General features: G+C 55.6%; 9 protein-coding genes across 9 annotated transcripts; 5 read left to right on the plus strand and 4 right to left on the minus strand.

Moving 5' to 3' along the window:
• Positions 1-508: 508 nt before the first annotated feature.
• Positions 509-1213, plus strand: CHGG_07337 (uncharacterized protein; the record flags this gene model as incomplete). The annotated part of the gene is made up of 4 exons (XM_001224992.1): positions 509-790; positions 854-953; positions 1017-1068; positions 1132-1213. The coding sequence occupies 4 exons, from the start codon at positions 509-511 to the stop codon at positions 1211-1213; spliced, it is 516 nt and encodes a 171-aa protein (XP_001224993.1).
• Positions 1214-1482: 269 nt separating this feature from the next.
• On the minus strand, positions 1483-2387 carry CHGG_07338 (uncharacterized protein; the record flags this gene model as incomplete). Its single annotated transcript, XM_001224993.1, has 3 exons — positions 1483-1529; positions 1665-2160; positions 2262-2387. The coding sequence occupies 3 exons, from the start codon at positions 2385-2387 to the stop codon at positions 1483-1485; spliced, it is 669 nt and encodes a 222-aa protein (XP_001224994.1).
• An 824-nt stretch (positions 2388-3211) lies between these two features.
• CHGG_07339 (uncharacterized protein) lies at positions 3212-5882 on the plus strand (the record flags this gene model as incomplete). Its single annotated transcript, XM_001224994.1, has 4 exons — positions 3212-3340; positions 3560-3784; positions 3848-4653; positions 4715-5882. The coding sequence occupies 4 exons, from the start codon at positions 3212-3214 to the stop codon at positions 5880-5882; spliced, it is 2328 nt and encodes a 775-aa protein (XP_001224995.1).
• Positions 5883-6439: 557 nt separating this feature from the next.
• CHGG_07340 (uncharacterized protein) lies at positions 6440-8513 on the plus strand (the record flags this gene model as incomplete). Its single annotated transcript, XM_001224995.1, has 4 exons — positions 6440-7165; positions 7271-7651; positions 7702-8304; positions 8361-8513. The coding sequence occupies 4 exons, from the start codon at positions 6440-6442 to the stop codon at positions 8511-8513; spliced, it is 1863 nt and encodes a 620-aa protein (XP_001224996.1).
• A 330-nt stretch (positions 8514-8843) lies between these two features.
• Positions 8844-9579, minus strand: CHGG_07341 (uncharacterized protein; the record flags this gene model as incomplete). Its single annotated transcript, XM_001224996.1, has 2 exons — positions 8844-8998; positions 9093-9579. 2 exons carry the CDS (start codon positions 9577-9579, stop codon positions 8844-8846), a joined length of 642 nt encoding a protein of 213 aa, XP_001224997.1.
• A 466-nt stretch (positions 9580-10045) lies between these two features.
• On the plus strand, positions 10046-11104 carry CHGG_07342 (uncharacterized protein; the record flags this gene model as incomplete). The annotated part of the gene is made up of 2 exons (XM_001224997.1): positions 10046-10217; positions 10293-11104. 2 exons carry the CDS (start codon positions 10046-10048, stop codon positions 11102-11104), a joined length of 984 nt encoding a protein of 327 aa, XP_001224998.1.
• A 249-nt stretch (positions 11105-11353) lies between these two features.
• CHGG_07343 (uncharacterized protein) lies at positions 11354-11807 on the minus strand (the record flags this gene model as incomplete). Its single annotated transcript, XM_001224998.1, has 2 exons — positions 11354-11628; positions 11732-11807. The coding sequence occupies 2 exons, from the start codon at positions 11805-11807 to the stop codon at positions 11354-11356; spliced, it is 351 nt and encodes a 116-aa protein (XP_001224999.1).
• Positions 11808-12880: 1073 nt separating this feature from the next.
• Positions 12881-13390, minus strand: CHGG_07344 (uncharacterized protein; the record flags this gene model as incomplete). The annotated part of the gene is made up of 2 exons (XM_001224999.1): positions 12881-13018; positions 13283-13390. The coding sequence occupies 2 exons, from the start codon at positions 13388-13390 to the stop codon at positions 12881-12883; spliced, it is 246 nt and encodes an 81-aa protein (XP_001225000.1).
• Positions 13391-15735: 2345 nt separating this feature from the next.
• On the plus strand, positions 15736-17311 carry CHGG_07345 (uncharacterized protein; the record flags this gene model as incomplete). Its single annotated transcript, XM_001225000.1, has 3 exons — positions 15736-15747; positions 16453-17075; positions 17188-17311. The coding sequence occupies 3 exons, from the start codon at positions 15736-15738 to the stop codon at positions 17309-17311; spliced, it is 759 nt and encodes a 252-aa protein (XP_001225001.1).
• Positions 17312-18114: the final 803 nt, after the last annotated feature.

Below are 18114 nucleotides of genomic sequence, written 5' to 3' on the forward strand. Positions count from 1 at the left end.
CCGAATGACCTCTCATGTTGTACATATAAATGGTTGTGGTAAGGTCGAAATTGACGCCCATGTACGTCGCAACTTGAGGTAAAGGGGCTAGTTGAGTAGTTGTGCCCCAATGGGTTTCTAGATGGCCAAAGAAGCTGGTTAATGAGAGAGGTCGTTCTTGTTCTTTTACTGTTTATTAGCTTTCTAAGAAGGCGTAGCAGCAGAAAAAGGAGAGAACGCGTAAGCCAGAGCATTCACGCGTTTGATGAATAGAAGATTCGAATTGGAAGGGCAGTGCGTAGCTAATCTGCCTAGTTATCGCTCCTTCCGTCACATTCTAACAGTGGAAATTCTCACTGCTGTTATCGAAGCTATTTCCCTCGCTCTCCTCAACCCTTCCGACTTTCCTTTCCTTTCTTTTCCTTTTTGCTTCACCCCTATTCTCACCATCAACCGTCTTCCTCTACAAAACTACCTTGAAATTGGAACTTCCAGTCTTCAAGAGCTTCGCATCCTCCTTGTTCATAGGATGGCTATCATGATGAAATTCATCTCCCTTCTGTTGGCGACCTTCGCTACAGTGACGCTGGCCGCGCCTCCCCAGGCCATGTATCATCCGACTCCCGCTGCCATTTCAGCAACCCCGACTCGTGATGCCATGGCCTCGGTCTGTACCAATGGCGTGCCGGCTTCCAAGCAGTACCCCAGCTACCCGATCTATGACTACACTCTGGTGACTCCGGGCGACAACTTGAGTTCGTACAAGATCAACCAGGACTGGTACAGCGAGCACTTCGTTTCTGGCCCGCACGTGAGTATTATACTCTCACTATCTTGATGAGAAACTGGAGAATATCGGCTAATTGCGCGATAGATCATGAGCTTCACTCACCAGAGCGATCCTTATGGTCCCTTCAAGTGCCAGTATAGCTGCAATGCCGATGTCAAGTGCGCTGCCTACTTTGTCTGGTATGGTGAGTACAATTCCCGAGACCTATCCCCAATTTGTCAGTGAACTTAGGTTAACCGTTGAGTAGAGAATACCGACACCAACAACGAGCGCCTGAGCTGTGTTTTGTTCGATGCTGTGTAAGTACCCAGATCTCGTCTCTTTCATGGTCTTGCATTTCCTAATCGTTTGACCACCCACAGCATTCCCACCTCGGCCTTCGTCAAGACTCAAGGTGTCATTGCGTCGGGCGCTTACGACAAGCTTTGCAGCGACTCGTACTAGGCAATGCCATGGACAGCCTCACATGGCCTCTTCTGGCTTGACCTAGAAGGGTTCGGCGTGGTGTTTGAGGTGGAAAAGGGATTCGTGATGGGAGCCTAGGCATGATTGAGGAGGATCCACCTTCCATTGTAACTGAGATAGACCGAATACCAATCTCACCTGTATACACCGCTTGACGGCCTTTGTCTCGGAGTGCTTGCGTCGAATAAAAGAGAAAAACAGACGCTGTTGACAATGATGTTTACCGACTACTTTCCAGGGTATATCCATCACCTCCCGGACCCAACCCAGACCATGTCAACGCCAGCCGTAGTACCTCAAACCCATCCAACAAATCACCAACCCATAAAACGCCAAAGACCAAGCTCCCTCTCTCCGTCCAACCTGCGATCAAACAAACAAAACAAACAAGCCAAAAACCTACTCCTCACATCCGGTCCCCACCACCCACCTTCCCCCCCCTCACCCACAACCTTCCCAAGCTCCTCCCTCGCACCGCTAGCCACAACATCCCTCTCCATATCCCTCTCCACCGTACTACTAGCCATATTCAACTTCCCCACATCCAACGAGCCATACCGGCCCATCCCATCCGGCTCCAGCCGCTTCGGCCCCGCAGCCCGCGCCTTACCGCCGGCACCACCAGCACCGCCCGCCTCGCCCCCACCAAGCTGCTGCTGCTGTTGTTGTTGTTGCTGTTGTTGTTGGCCGAGGCCCGCCTCCCCCCCTTGTTGGCTGTCGGCGCCGGCCGCCGCGTTGTTACGCAGCGTGATGATGCCTACTTCTTCGAGCGCGAGGATTTGGCGGGTGAGGTGCTTGTCGATACGGTCGACTGTGTTAAAGAAGGTGGATTGGGCGGTGTTGAAAGGCCGTGATGGGGTCGGTGGGGGGCGGTGGTGCCGTCTGAAAATGGGTTGGGATTGGAGGGGTGGTTGTTGTTGTTGTCGCTTGGGATGTGGCCGTTTGTGGTGATGGTTGGGATGGTATTTTGGGGGATGGTGGTGCCGGGGGGTGTGGCGAGGGCGCGCATGGAGGAGGAGAGGTGGACGAGTAGGGAGGCGATGTCCTGGTCGATTTCCCCGAGCTGTTGGATGCGCTCGCCTGAGGTGAAGGGTTTGTGGATGTCGATTGGTCCTTCGCCATTAACGCCGGGTGGCTGTGTTGGGTTGTTCATGATGAGGGTTATTTAAATTGATAGGGGAAATTGTTCGTTGGGTGTTCTTGGTGGTTGTCCTTGTTGATAATCCTATTTTCTGCGGTATAGTTTGTGGATGTGTTGAGGCGTTGCGTTGGTGATAAAATCAATGCCTCGAGATCAAATCGGGATGTGCCAAGCTCCCTCCACAAACTGGGCTGCGGGACGCACAGACCACCGTGCAGCAACTACCTGTGTGTGAGCCAGGCAGGGTCCGTTCTTGGCTTGGGTCTTCACAACCGCATCCCGCCTGCATTTCTAGGGTCAGGTATGTACCAGCGAACTACAAAAACCGACATTGCCATCAATGTTCCATCAAATTTAGGACGCCATATACATATACGCAAACTACGATCTCGTTTATATTTCGGAACTTATACTTAGTGAGAGGAGAGCTCGGAGGGACAACACGCACCAGGCTCTTGGTTGCTCCTGCACACGCCACGCGTTGATCGGGGTGAGAGCTCATCAAGACCGCGACTGCCGCTCTACCTACCTTTCCGAAATACACGCACTTCGGCCGACGGAAATGTCAAACCAAACACCCCAGGGCAGCATGCCTGGATCAACTGGAGGTCCCTATGGTGTCCAGCCTCAGTCGGCAGGAGGTCCTGGCACCAGTAATGCGGCAGCGACAACGAACACGAACAACACGCCATCCGCCCAGAATCTAAACCAAATTGTGAGTACCTAGAAGAAACCTCATCTGCTGTTGTCTGTTTTCCCTTCCTGGATTTCTCCCTCTCTCGATTCTCGTCCTTGAAAACAACCCCTCAAACGTCCTGCAAAGCCAAACCAAAACCATGAGCAGCCTCAACCACAGCACCACCTCCATACAATACAAAAAGTCCCCTCAGCTCAGGCCTCACAATGGACTGCCTAAATTGCCTAAACTCACAAAAGTTTTGTCCGATAAAAACGATCGGCGATTGGTGAGCCGCTTCACCCTGCCGGCCGGTTTCCCCGTTGTGTTGTTATTGTTCTTTCTACTCAATACACGCACACGGGCACAAAGCCTTAGCCTGGCATATATATTCTCCAATTCCAACCCTCCCCTCATTCATCATACATCGCTATTCCAACCACCGCCACCAGATGCCCCAGACATGCCTCCCAAGCCGAGACCTCACCCGCCTGCTGCTCTTCAGCAGGGGCCCAGTCCCACGAACCATAGCTCACTAATGTCCAACCAGGTCACCGATTACTTGAAAAAGAAAGGATTCACCAAAACCGAGGCTGTATTTCGGCAAGAAACATCCTATCTGGGCCCTGATGGGAGACCGGCCCAGCGAAACGATGACCCAGGCCCGAAGAAGTATCTAAAATCGTTTGCATTGCTGAGGAACTGGATTGAGAACAATCTCGATATTTACAAGGTAAGCATCTCGACCGTCACAGCTCTATTTTCTATTCCAGGCGATTGATTGGAAATTCTCTAGTTTGAACTCAGAAAGCTCCTCTGGCCCGTTTTTGTTTACTCCTACCTGGAGCTCGTCGGCCAGGGCTATGCCGATGATGCGAAACATTTGCTGGATACGCTGCGACCGCAGTTTGATGCGGTTCACCAGGATGCCCTGGCGTTGCTGGCAACAGTCACGCTGCCCCAGCACGTCGAGGAGAACCAGACCACCCGGCTTTACCGGGAGAACAAGTACCGAATCCCGCTGAACCAGTCGCTTTCTGGCAATCTCTTCCACTTCCTCGAACGGGAGTCGGACGAAGGCGGGGCCACCATTACCTACATTCTCCAGACCTATTGCAGCGTTGAGACGAGCGCGCGGGGCCCAATCGAGCCTTACAGCTTTGAGGCCATCTATCGTCGCGCCCAGAATCTCGATCTGGACGAGGTGGACGCACAAGAGGGCATTCCAGGCGTTTTCACGGGAGTGTCGAACCGTGACGTTCTTGATACGAGTGCTAAGCTCAAGCTTGGACCGATGCCGATGGAGCTGGATTTGAGAGACGATGTTAGGGCCGAACTCGAGGACGAAGACCAGCGGAACCCACCGGCCGACGGCCGGCCATCCTTGGTCGAAGAGTTTGACAAGCGCATCAAGCGCGAGGAAAGCGCCGACGCGCCTTCACGAGCGGACCTACCACTTCCCCCGTCACGGGCTCGGGACGTAGTGATGGAGATGCAAAAGGTGCGCGAGAATCGCGATAGATTCCAGATTGAGGGTCGCACAGGCGGTGTTGGCGTTCCAGTATCTTCTTGCATGTTCACTTTCCACAATACGCTCGGAAGGTATGTTTTTCTTTTCTTTTTTTTTCATCTCCTAAGCTGGTTGGGACTGACAGTTTGTTAGCGTGTCATGCATGGATTTCTCCAACGATCACCAGCTCGTCGCTGCTGGTACGATGGATTCCTATATCCGCGTGTGGTCTCTCGATGGCAAGCCGCTCCCGACCTCTGTCGAGAACGAGAAGGACCTCAAGGTCAACAACCGGAAGCTCATCGGGCACTCGGGCCCGGTATACGGGGTGGCATTCTCGGACTCCATCGCCAACCTAAGCCGCAACATCTATGGCGAAGGTGAAGACAAGAAACCCGACACTAGCACGAAGCTGTTGTTGTCTTGTTCGGCCGACGGCCAAATCCGACTCTGGTCTTTGGATGTGTGGGCGTGCCTATGCATTTACAAGTCGCACTACGGACCAGTCTTTCGTGTTCTCTGGAGTCCCCACGGACACTACTTCGCTACGGCAGGATGGGACAAGACCGTCCGTGTCTTTTCCCAAGACCATGCCTCAGCGCAACGTCTCATGGTCGGTCATGACACCAGCATCTCGGCCTTGGCTTGGCATCCCAACGGCACCTACATATTCTCCGCTTCGGACGAGATGGATAAGTCGATCCGCATGTGGTCCATCACCACGGGGAACTGCGTTCGCGTGTTCACCGGTCACGCCCACTACATCAGCGCTCTCGAGTGTGCCCACAACGGCAAGATACTGGCGAGCGCCGACGCAGGAGGAAACATCATCCTCTGGGACATCGACAAAGGCACGCGCATCAAGCGATGCCGTGGACACGGTAAAGGCGGAATTCCGTCTCTCAGCTTCAGTGTCGAATCGAACGTCCTCGTATCCGGCGGCCTGGATGGTACCGTCCGTGTCTGGGATGTCGAACTACCCGCAGATCCCAATAAGGCCAACCCCCTCACGGCCGGTGTTATCCAGCCGGTCCCGCAAGTGGACGGCGCAGTGGCCGGCGACAGCATTGCCGTCGGCGGCCCTTCGGACAGCCGCAGTATCACGGTAGGCGGCCAGACAGCGCCTGCGCCTGGCGCGAGCGCATCCGGGGGCGGCGTCGGAGCTGGCGGTGGTGGTGGCGGGAAAAAGAAAGGGAAGGAGGTCCAGATCACACCGGACCAGATCAGCGCCTTCGCGACTAAGAAGACGCCGGTTATGAAGGTCCAATTCACACGCATGAACTTGATCGTGGCGGGCGGCTGCTATGATTCTGAGCGGTAGGACCACCAGTATTAGGCAGTTGTGATTTCCCGACTTGGTGGATGCGGAATAGTTGCTATTCAAGGATCGGACAGTTGATTGTAGCCTTTTTAGCTGGGCGGCCGGGTTTGAGTCTGGAGTTTGGGATATGTATAATAAATACAAGGGTGCATCGGGCTGAGATATCCACGGTTACATAATTTGACATTCTTGCTACGACTGTTGTAAATATTCGATGACGGGGTCTATTTACATAAGTACATACCTAGGCAGACAAAGAAGGTGGATGACAGCCAAAGAGCTCTTCAGAGGCGGAGGGGCATCTTGCATCCCGCGATAACCCCACATCGATCGACTGCCAAGAAAGGCTTAGCTTAACGTCCGCTTCATACGTAACGCAGCGACAGCAGAGAGCTCCTCCCTCCGTCCACAAACACCATCCAACCCAGTATCCCGCAACCTACGCCAGGCCACATAATCTGGTCGGGAATTCCTGCACAGCGTGTCTAGCTTTGGGCCCCTCAAACGCGACAACTAAACAATCAATCCACACCCGCCTAAACCACTCGCCGCCCACAATGGAAGACCCCTGGGCCGACTCGGCCGCCACATCGGACCCTCTCGGTTCCTCCACCCAACCGAGCGCCGGCGACAACGGCACCGGCACCGCCCCCGCCGGCTCATCCAACGTCCCCTCCTCAACCACCGCAACATCCTCCTCCTCCACCGCCCGCCCCTCGCGCACCACCCCGCGCCGCTTCGTCGCCCAGCCCACCCGCCTGCAAGCCGTCGAAGACGACCCCCTCGGCCCCCTCGGCGCAGCAACAGCAGCAGCATCCACAGCCGCAGCAGCAGCAACCTCGCCGCTCCTCACCACCGCCGAGGACCCCGCCGCCCTCCAACCCGCACCAGGCCAGGAAGGCGGGCCCCCCGTCCCCCCGCTCAAGGAAAACAACCTCCCGCTGCGCACCACCATGGGTCCGCCCACCCCGGGCTCGGCCGGCGCCGGCGCGAACAAGATGCTGCTACACCGTGGTGGGCCGCCGGACCCGCATCGCATTGATGATGACGAGGATAATGGTGGTGGTATTGGTGGTGCCGGTGGGATTGGGGGCGCGGGGAGGCTGGGCGGGAGACAGCCGCCGCCGGTGCAGGCGGCCCATCCGAGTCCGGTGCATTCCGCTACGCGGCCGAGTGTTAGTGTCGAGCAGGCGGCGAGGCCGAGCTTCCATATTGCGGTGGGCGATCCGCATAAGGTGGGGGATTTGACGAGTAGTCATATTGTTTATTCGGTGCGGACGACGGTATGTTTTTTTTTTTTTTCTGTCTCCCTCTTCTGGGGGCTGGGGTGGTATGGGGTGGTGGTGGAGAGAAGGGCCGATGTGCTGATGTGCTGACTTCGTGGGCAGACAACGTCCAAGGCGTATAAGCAGAGCGAGTTCGAGGTCAAGAGACGGTATCGGGATTTCTTGTGGCTGTACAACACCCTGCACGCGAACAACCCGGGCGTGGTGGTGCCGCCGCCCCCCGAGAAGCAGGCCGTCGGCCGGTTCGAGAGCAATTTCGTCGAGGCGCGGCGCGCGGCGCTCGAGAAGATGCTCAACAAGACCGCCGCGCATCCGACGCTGCAGCTGGACGGGGACCTGAAGCTGTTCTTGGAGAGCGAGGCGTTCAATGTGGATGTCAAACACAAGGAGCGGAAGGAACCCAGTCTTGGGGAGAGCAAGAGCGTGCTTGGGTCGCTGGGGTTCGGTGTGGGTGGTGGGAATAAGTTCGTCGAGCAGGATGATGTGAGTATGCTAGGCTGATGGTGCTGAGAGCGGTGGCTGACAACAGGCAGTGGTTCCACGACCGCAAAGTTTACCTTGACGCGCTAGAGAACCAGCTCAAGGCGCTTCTCAAAGCTATGGACGGTATGGTTGCCCAGCGCAAGGCCATGGCCGAGGCCGCCGGCGATTTCTCGGCTTCCCTCCACGCCCTATCTACCGTCGAGCTTTCGCCCACCCTCTCCGGACCCCTCGATGCACTTTCCGAGCTGCAGCTCACGATTCGCGACGTCTACGACCGCCAGGCACAACAAGACGTGCTCACGTTCGGCATCATCCTCGAGGAGTACATCCGCCTGATCGGCAGCGTCAAGCAGGCGTTCACCCAGCGCCAAAAAGCCTTCCACAGCTGGCACGCAACCGAGTCGGAACTCTCCAAGCGCAAAGCCGCACAGGACAAGCTGCTGCGCCAGGGCAAGAGCCAGCAGGACCGGCTCAACCAAGTCAACGCCGAGGTCGCCGACGCCGAGCACAAGGTGCACAAGGCGCGACTCTTGTTTGAAGACATGGGCCGGTTGATGCGGTCTGAGCTGGACCGCTTTGAACGGGAGAAGGTGGAAGATTTCAAGTCGGGTGTGGAGACTTTCCTTGAGAGCGCCGTCGAGGCGCAGAAGGAGGTAGGTCAATTTCTCGGCCGAGCCGTTAGGGGTATTTTTTGCTGACGTTCTTGTAGTTGATCGAAAAATGGGAGACATTCCTCATGCAGCTTGATGCTGAGGATGACGAGACAGTCTTTTACCGGCCCCCTGTTATCCAGTCGAACAAGCCGGCCGGTGACACAGCTGTGGATCGGGCTAGAGCGAGGATCCACGAAGATTCGGATTAGGGGTAATTAGTTTGGGAAATACCCTCAATTTTGTCACGGAGTAGATAGCACCGTCGCTCGAAGCCGCTGTGCCGATTGATCAAGGGATGTAGGAGGCGCGAAGCGCTGGATGGAATCGTGTGGCATTCAGTCAGACAGCCTAGATGCCTGGATGGCGTTGTTGTCATTGTATTATACACAGCCGTATCCGCATGTCGCGGCAGCCTTCTCCGGTTTATCAATCCATCCACCCATCTATGAGAAGGGACATCGACTCCCCAAAATACACAGATTTGTTTTCTATGTTACAACGTAAACTACTCCCACAGAACTCCCGACCTTTTTCAGCCCTTATTTCTTCTTCTTCTCCTTCCTCGCCTGATCCTTGGCGCTCAACCCGCCCTTGATGTTCTTGTCCTCGGTTGCGTACGTGCTAATGAGGTCGACAAGCGAATCGAACGGATCCTCCGCTGGCGCCGCGGCCTCTGCCGGTGCCTGTGCCGCTGCTGCTTGCTTGGCATCCTTCACATCCAGCTTCTTCTTGTCGCCCTTCTCCTCCGCACCCTTCTTCCCTACCGCCGCGGCGCCCTTCTCCCCCACCTTCCTTCGAACCATCAGCAGCGGCCGGCGCGGCAGCAGCCGGAGCAGCAGCAGCGCCACCAGCAGCCGCAGCCGGTGCAGCAGGCCCGTCCAGATCCCAAGAGCTGCCGTAGCGCTCGCGGAAGGCGGCCAGCTTGCCGGCCTCGTCGACCTCGACGTTGCGCAGCGACTTCTCGGTCGGCTGCCACAGGATGTGGTTGCGGCTGTCCTTGGCCGACTTGTACAGCGCCAGCGGCGACGTCGTCCGCACCGTAAACGTCGACCCGTCGCTCAGCTGCACCAGCTGCGTGAACTGGTACGGCCGCCGCGACCGCGGCACGAACGTCGCGTGCCGCACCTGCCCGGCCGCCGCGGCTGTTGTGATGGTGGTGGTGGTTTGTGATGTGCGGGTGGCGGCGGTGGGGGTGTGTGGGAGTGTCGGTGCGGTTGAGGGGAGGTAGCCGGCTAGGGACGGCCGCCGGAGGAGTGTTGAGGGGAGCTTCCCCATTTTGGAGGAGGTGGTCGGGAGGGGTGATGTCGGTGGGTTGGTATGGGTGGTTCGGGCGCCAGGTGGGGATGTTGGAGGTCGAGAACGGGTGGAAGGGGAGTTAGAGGTTCAATTGGTAAGCCTCCGTTCCTTGTCCACGTCGTCGGGGTTGTGATGTCGCCCAGGTTCGTCTTGTCGTCGGCTGGCGTTCGGGTGCTGGGACTGCAATTGGGACTTCGCAAGGAATGAAATTTTGATACGGTGGGCGGTACGGCCAGCTGTGCAAGTGTTATTGCGGTTCACAGCCAGGGTTGTTATCGGGTCGCTTATCGCCGGCAAGGTTCCGGCCGGGTTCGCCCTCGCACCGGTTCAAGCTCCGTCAAAATTTCGGCCGCCCGAAGCCGATCACCACCGGGTTGCCAACATAACAATCCCGAAACAATCCAAGTGGCTTCAACCGCAAGCCGTTAGCGTTGATGGGGTTGAAATGAACAGCTGCCGCGTCCTGGTGGGTTTGGCCGCCGAACGCGCCCCCCAAGCCCCTCTCGTTCCCCGGCGCAATTATGGTTCCTCGGCCTGGGCGAACCCCTTGCAGCGGCCCCGAACCGCCGCCGCGCAGCCGCCATTAGCCTTCGACAGGGTACACTGCTACCCCAAACGTACGCTAAACACCATATTCCCATCCCCAACCAACCTCTCCGCACAGCGCTAACAGCTTCCCTCCTCCTTTCCAGACCCTCCCCGCTCCCCAAGATCCCAACGATGCTTCCACATCACCCCCCAAACCCACCGCGACCGGCACCCGCGAACCTTCCACCTCACCGACCCACAACCCCCCTCCATCCACCCGCACTCCTCCTCGCCCACCTCGCCGCCCCTCCCCGAACAATTCCGCAGCGTTATGCGCCTGCTCACGCACCCCGTCGTCGTCTGCACCTCCACCCACCCACCACCACCCACATCCACACCCACACCCAACAGCGACCCAAAACCCTCCCCACCACCACCACCACCACCACAAGGCACCCCCCGCGGCATGACCATGTCCTCCTTCACATCCCTCGCGCTCTCCCCCACCCCCGTCGTCAGCTTCAACATCGCGACGCCCAGCCGCACGCTCGACGCGGTGGCGGCCAGCGGGCGGTTCAACATCCACGTGCTAGCGGACGACGTGGCGGGGGCGCGCGTGGCGGATTGGTTTACAGGGGGGAATGCGGAGAGGCGGGGCGCGTTTGAGAGGTTGGTTGGGAAGGGACAGGGTGGGGAGGGGGATATGGTTGTTGGTGGGAGTGATGGGGAGGCGCCGGTGCTTGAGGGGGAAGGGGTGCTGTATGTGCTGAGGTGTAGGTTGCTTGATGATGAGCCTACCAAGGGGTTGGTGAGGGTGAGGGATCATGTCATTGTGCTTGGGGAGGTGCTGGAGATTGTGGAGGGGCCGGGGGCGCAGAGGGAGAGGGAAGAGAGGTTTGGGTTGTTGTACGCTGATAGACGATACAGGCAGCTTGGGGGCTGTATCACCCCCGAAAAGGAGCTTATAAAGTCATAGATGGGGGATACAGGACATGTACAGTTTGGTGTATTCTACTCTGGACTCAATGGCGCCGGCGTTGGTCAGGGAATTGCACTAAGAAGCTAAACATGTACGAGCAAAAATCAGGCGACTTTCAGAAATATCTCGGTTCGGATTGTCGCAACTCAACGAGCCAGTGTCATTGCTTCTATCTAGGCTTTAATGCCCAAAGTCGACTCCTGCCCGGAGGCATCTCATCCATAATATCGAAACTTTGTCCACCATTTACTTGATGTTGACGAGCTCCGTGTCGAAAACCAGGGTCGAGTTGGCCTTGATGATCGGGCCGACAGCCTGGTTGCCATAGGCGAGCTCAGGGGAAATGGTCAGCTTGCGCTTCTCACCGACCTTCATGCCCAGAAGACCCTCGTCCCAGCCCTTGATGACCTGACCGGAGCCGACCTTGAAAGCGAGCGGGTCACCACGATTAGGGTCACGGCTAGAATCGAACTTCGTGCCGTCGAGAAGAGTGCCGGTGTAGTGAACTTCAATCTGGTCGCCTAGGTTGAGAGTCAGCCACTGTGTAAGGCTTGCGCGATTGCGCAGGCACCCCGAGCTCCTTGCAGGGGCGCTGGAGGCGCGGGGTCGATCGGGAAAACTTACCGCGCTTGGTCTCACGGGTGCCCGTGCCCTCGGCCAGGACCACCACCTCAAGACCGTCAAGTTGCGGAACGCCCATTTTGGTTGATATGAAGTGATTGAATTTGGACTGGGTGCCAATTAATTGATTTTTGGAAAGAGGCGAAGAGTTTGTTGTTTGTTGAGGAAGAAAGAATGGGAAGAGGGAAGCGAGCTATTCAAGGTCAATGGGGGGAGTACTTGAGGCGGGGTTGCGGGGTAGCTTGCAGGTTGGTTTTGTGACGCAATCGGAAGGAGGAGCGGATCGACGGCACCTTCTATTTATTTCAACCAACTAACGCACGGGATGGGGGATCCAGGTACGCCATCTCAGCCCATCTACACGCAAACACTAGGCGTTTCACCGCTCCGAACTGCATGGGACTTCCATCTGCCTTGTTTATTGAGGGGCAGTGCATCGAACCTGAGGTTGTGCCAAGCGCTTGGGGTGTCACGATGGATTTCATGATTCCCGTATGTACAGGGTTAGGGTTTCCACTGATTCCTTACCTTACCACCACCCTCCGGCTAGTTAAAAAAAGCCGAACTCGAAAGGGGGGAAGAAGAAAAAGAGAAAGAAAAATAAAAAGGTAGCTTTGAGATTCCGAATGGGTTTCTTTCCATTCCTCTAGTCGAAGGTTTCCGTGGCAGCTATATAGGGTACCTAACACTTGGAGTTCGGCCTTCTTTTTTTTTTTTTTTTGGCAGAGAGTGCCTGCTTGCAAACCACTCAACAACATCAGGCTTGCAAGCTCCCGGGGAGCGCAGGGAATTACCTTATCGAGATCGGGCACTACAACTACTTCGAACCACTTAAATTGCAAGTCGCGGCGGAATTGCTAGATTCATAAGCATTATGGAGCTGCCGCTTACTCACCCCAACCCATGTTCAGGAGCACAACGCGATAAATCATCACGATGCGAGTTTACTAGGATATAAAAATGAGTAGCCGTCGACGGCATGAGAAACAGAGATGTTATCATGGAAGAACCAAGCGAATACATGTTACGACTTAAGAGACACCGGATACCAATAGTTCGATGCCAGCTCCCTCCCTAACTCCGCCATTCACGGCAGAGAAAAGTCAATCCAAGGTGGCAGATTCACGAGATGTCGATGGCGCATTTGAGGGTTCATTCGCTGGGACTGGGCGGGACATCGTCGTAGTTCGCCCTCAGCCGTGGTATTATCGACGAGAATACTATCTCGATGGTTGGGCGGATCCCGTCATCCGGCGAACTGCTGTAAGTGTGACTCCTTTTGATGCTTGTCTGTCACTGACATGCACCTAGTTTGTTGAGTGTGTTGCTACCACATGTTCAATCTATCTTTCCTCGCAGTTTGGCATGACGCTGGTTAACACCGGTGTTACCCAAGTCACTGCCTATGTGGGCATTTACAACGCCGTTTTCCTCACCCTTTTCGTATACGCAACAGCTACTGCCACGGGCGGCCACATAAACCCCATGATCACGTTTGCTACTATGCTCTGTGGCTTGACACCCATACCAAGAGGTAATAGCAACCAAACCTACCCACGTAAAGCCGATAACTGACAAGCAAGGCGTGGTGTTGATAACGGCCCAGATCCTCGGCAGTGTCCTTGCTGGAGGGGTGCTGCTGGGTTCCTGGGGCCGAGACATGGCTATTTCGTGAGTGGTTTTGTCAGTGAATCTCTGCTGTGGTGAAGCTGACCGTTGATGTCCATGCCGGCAGCCGCATGGGAGGTGGTAACTTTTTTGATCCAACGAAGATCACGCCCGGCCAGGTCTTGCTAATCGAGGTCATGTCCTCGATGTCGATTCTGTAGGCCTCCCTTTTATCGTCTTTTCGAAAACCTCTCGGACTGAACACTCATGCTCCACGATGCCTTTCATAGCTACTTGGCAATCGGGACCGGGCTGGATCCACGGCAGCAAGTCTTATACGGGCGCCAACTCGGGCCGCTGCTTGTAGGCCTCAGCTTAGGGCTCGTATCCTGCTCAACGACAGGTATCGCCCCGGGGTACACTGGCGCTTCGATGAACCCTACGCGAGCACTCGCGCTCGCCATTGCAGGACGGAACTGGCATCGTGAGTATTTCCTCATTTTCTTGTATCGCTGTGAAGAAGCTGACTGGGGTAATTTAACCAAACACCTCTAGACCATTGGATATGGTGGATAGGGCCGGTAAGAGTCAAATTCCACGTCATCACCTCCGTGCGCGGTACTGACGCAACAACTACCTGCGCAGGCTCTCGCTTCGATCTTGATTGGGCTGATGTACCGTTTTGCCCCCCCGTCTTATGCCGAGAGGGTCAAACACAAGGCAAAGGTCGAATCGTCCGGACAGCAAGAACCACGCACAACAAGTGTTTGAGGTACCGGGGCACACCATTGTCAACGGCGCAGGGGGTTAAGGAGTGGGGGCGGGCTGGGAGAGAAGCTAGCTCTGGCCAAAAAAAAGCCCGACGAGAGAGTCGAGAAACGAGAAAAGAGAACAAAGGAAAGAGAAAGGATAAATAAAATCAAGAAAAACAAGAGGGAAAGAAAACCGAGCAAAATAAACCAAATAAAAGAAACCGAGTCAAATAAGAAGGAGACTTCTGACTTTCGAATGGTTTTCTTTTCGTTGCTCTAGTCGAGGGTTTCGGCGGCACCTGCACTTGGTTGGAGCTCGGCTTTTGTTGGCCAGAGAGTGCTGGGCTCTGGAAATCAAAGAATCCATGCCGACTGCCCATGGTTACCTCGGTATCTACGTGTATTGCCGTATTCGCAGTTGTTTGCAATTCACGACTGCCCGCGGTCACTGTTTGGGTTGCCAGGTGGTTGACCGCCTGTTAGAGGGGCAACTGCGGGGCAGTTGGGCAACCACCAGCCTCGTTTCAGCCTCGTAGGCGGGGTTGTGGTCGAGACTCTTCTGGATGATTCTGAATTTCTATGCCCTGCCACTGGCAGTGCTTGCCAAACAAAACAATGGAAATACCGTCTGTTTCTGGATGTTTGTAGGAGCTTGGTGTCACATTCCCAATTCCGGACATGCACTTCTTTCAACGTCTCGAATCTGCCCTGAAACGTTTGATAGAATCCCGAGCTTGTGATTCCATTGCAGCCTTCAGTGGGCCCGCTGCCTGAGCGGACCTTGCATGCACCCGTGGACAGCCAATCAGCGGTATCCATTGGTTGCTGTGGAGGGCGGGGAGAGGCGAATCAAAAAGAAGGCCGCAGAATTTGGGCGATAGAAATCCCGTAGAAACTCCTTGAGCACAGCCCAGGAACAGCCCGCAATACATTTTAGCTGCCACGGCTCCTCCCCCAACTCTTCCTCCTCCATCTTCTCCATCGCTCCTCTTCTTCTCGTTTTTCCTCTACACACCCACAGAAAGGTCTTCGAGGTGTAGACCGTTGATCATCTCCCACGTCTTCTTCTTTGGTAAGTACATCTGGGTTCCCCGCCATCGCTCTCGCCTTCAGCCTTGCCAACGGCCTTCCACTGCCCCCCCAACGCTTTCCCCAATTACTGCACTTTTCCTCCCTCGTCTTGCACAAGGTCATGGTCTCGAATTCATATTTTCTTGGATCTCAATCTTTCAAGATTGATTTTCTGCTACATTTTTCGCTGCGGCGACGAACAAAACCACCCCGCACTAGACACGAACGGAGCTTGCCCCGCGGCCGACCGAACTTTTTTTTCTCTTTCTACCGTGGTACTAACTTTCAACCCCCAGATACCCAACAGATCACACACAAATACCCTCAAGATGGCCGAGACTTTCGAGTTCCAGGCTGAGATTTCTCAGCTTCTCTCGCTCATCATCAACACCGTCTACTCCAACAAGGAGATCTTCCTGCGAGAGATTGTCTCGAACGCCTCCGATGCGCTCGACAAGATCCGCTACGAGGCTTTGTCCGACCCCAGCAAGCTGGACTCGGGCAAGGACCTCCGCATCGACATCGATCCCAGACAAGGAGAACAAGACCTTGACCATCCAGGATTCCGGTATTGGCATGACCAAGGCCGTAAGTACCCCTGCTTTTTGACTCTTACCCTCGTGCGGGGGCATTCGCTAATAATCATCGCAGGACCTTGTCAACAACCTTGGTACCATCGCTCGCTCTGGTACCAAGCAGTTCATGGAGGCCCTCACCGCCGGTGCCGATATCTCCATGATTGGCCAGTTCGGTGTCGGTTTCTACTCTGCCTACCTCGTCGCCGACAGGGTCACCGTCATCTCCAAGAACAACGATGACGAGCAGTACATCTGGGAGTCAAGCGCCGGTGGCACCTTCAACATCACCCCCGACACCGAGGGTGAGCAGATTGGCCGCGGCACCAAGATCATCCTTCACCTGAAGGATGAGCAGATGGACTACCTCAACGAGAGCCGTGTCAAGGAGGTCATCAAGAAGCACTCCGAGTTCATCTCGTACCCCATCTACCTCCACGTCCAGAAGGAGACCGAGAAGGAGGTCCCCGATGAGGAGGAAGAGGAAGTTGAGGAGGGCGATGACAAGAAGCCCAAGATCGAGGAGGTCGATGACGAGGAAGAGGACAAGGAGAAGAAGCCCAAGACCAAGAAGATCAAGGAGACCACCATTGAGGAGGAGGAGCTGAACAAGCAGAAGCCCATCTGGACCCGCAACCCGCAGGACATCACCCAGGAGGAGTACGCTGCCTTCTACAAGTCGCTCTCCAACGACTGGGAGGACCACCTCGGCGTCAAGCACTTCTCGGTTGAGGGTCAGCTCGAGTTCCGCGCCATCCTCTTCGTTCCCAAGCGCGCTCCCTTCGACCTCTTTGAGACCAAGAAGACCAAGAACAACATCAAGCTCTACGTCCGCCGTGTGTTCATTACCGACGACGCCACCGACCTCGTCCCCGAGTGGCTGAGCTTCGTCAAGGGTGTCGTCGACTCCGAGGATCTGCCCCTCAACCTGTCTCGTGAGACCCTCCAGCAGAACAAGATCATGAAGGTGATCAAGAAGAACATCGTCAAGAAGTCCCTGGAGCTCTTCCAAGAGATCGCCGAGGACAAGGAGCAGTTCGACAAGTTCTACAGCGCCTTCTCCAAGAACCTCAAGCTCGGCATCCACGAGGATTCGCAGAACCGCGCCATCCTCGCCAAGCTGCTGCGCTTCAACTCCACCAAGTCTGGCGATGAGCAGACCTCGCTCACCGACTACGTCACCCGCATGCCCGAGCACCAGAAGAACATGTACTACATTACTGGCGAGTCGCTCAAGGCCGTCGCCAAGTCGCCCTTCCTCGACTCTCTCAAGGAGAAGGGCTTCGAGGTGCTCTTCCTGGTTGACCCCATTGATGAGTACGCCATGACTCAGCTGAAGGAGTTCGAGGGCAAGAAGCTCGTCGATATCACCAAGGACTTCGAGCTCGAGGAGACCGACGAGGAGAAGCAGCAGCGCGAGGCTGAAGAGAAGGAGTACGAGGACCTCGCCAAGGCCCTCAAGAACGTCCTCGGCGAGAAGGTCGAGAAGGTCGTCGTCTCCCACAAGCTGGTCGGCTCTCCTTGCGCCATCCGCACTGGCCAGTTCGGCTGGTCTGCCAACATGGAGCGCATCATGAAGGCCCAGGCTCTTCGTGACACCTCCATGAGCAGCTACATGTCCTCAAAGAAGACGTTCGAGATCTCGCCCAAGAGCCCCATCATCAAGGAGCTCAAGAAGAAGGTCGAGGCCGACGGCGAGAGCGACAAGACCGTCAAGTCGATCGTCCAGCTCCTCTTCGAGACCTCGCTTCTGGTCTCAGGCTTCACCATTGAGGAGCCTGCGGGCTTCGCCGAGCGCATTCACAAGCTCGTCTCTCTCGGCCTGAACCTGGACGAGGAGCCCGAGGCTGCTGAGGAGGCCCCTGCTGCTGATGCCGGCGTCCCTGCCGCCGAGACCGGCGACAGCGCCATGGAGGAGGTTGACTAAACGATAACATGACTGGGAAATGAAAAAACGGCCTTGGGAATTCGGAGTTGGACGGTTCATTTTTCTCGGTTTATTGGCACCTTAGTTACCCATCTGCATTAGTTGCCGACCTTGCCTAATTCCTTACAGTCTCATTGCTCTGTAACTTTAGTCGAGGACGGGGATGGTCACGATCTGACGTAGACATGAATACAGCAATTAGATGGAATTAAGGCTTCGATTTGCTCTCGCGTTGTGTCTATTTGCTGAATGTGAAATTGCCAACCAAGTTGTTTTGCATATCTCTTGCCACGTTCTCATGGTCCGGCCCCCTACAAATTGGAGGCTTCCGTGAATATCGAGACCAAAAAAAAAACACATTATTGTGTTTTTTTAATTCAATTCGTCCATTGGATTCCGGGTCGAGCGTATGTGATAAAGTCGCACAACTATTGATGTAAGAACCGAACCTGC

Source organism: Chaetomium globosum, genomic scaffold, assembly GCF_000143365.1.
Source record: "Chaetomium globosum CBS 148.51 scaffold_5 genomic scaffold, whole genome shotgun sequence".
NCBI lineage: Eukaryota > Fungi > Ascomycota > Sordariomycetes > Sordariales > Chaetomiaceae > Chaetomium > Chaetomium globosum.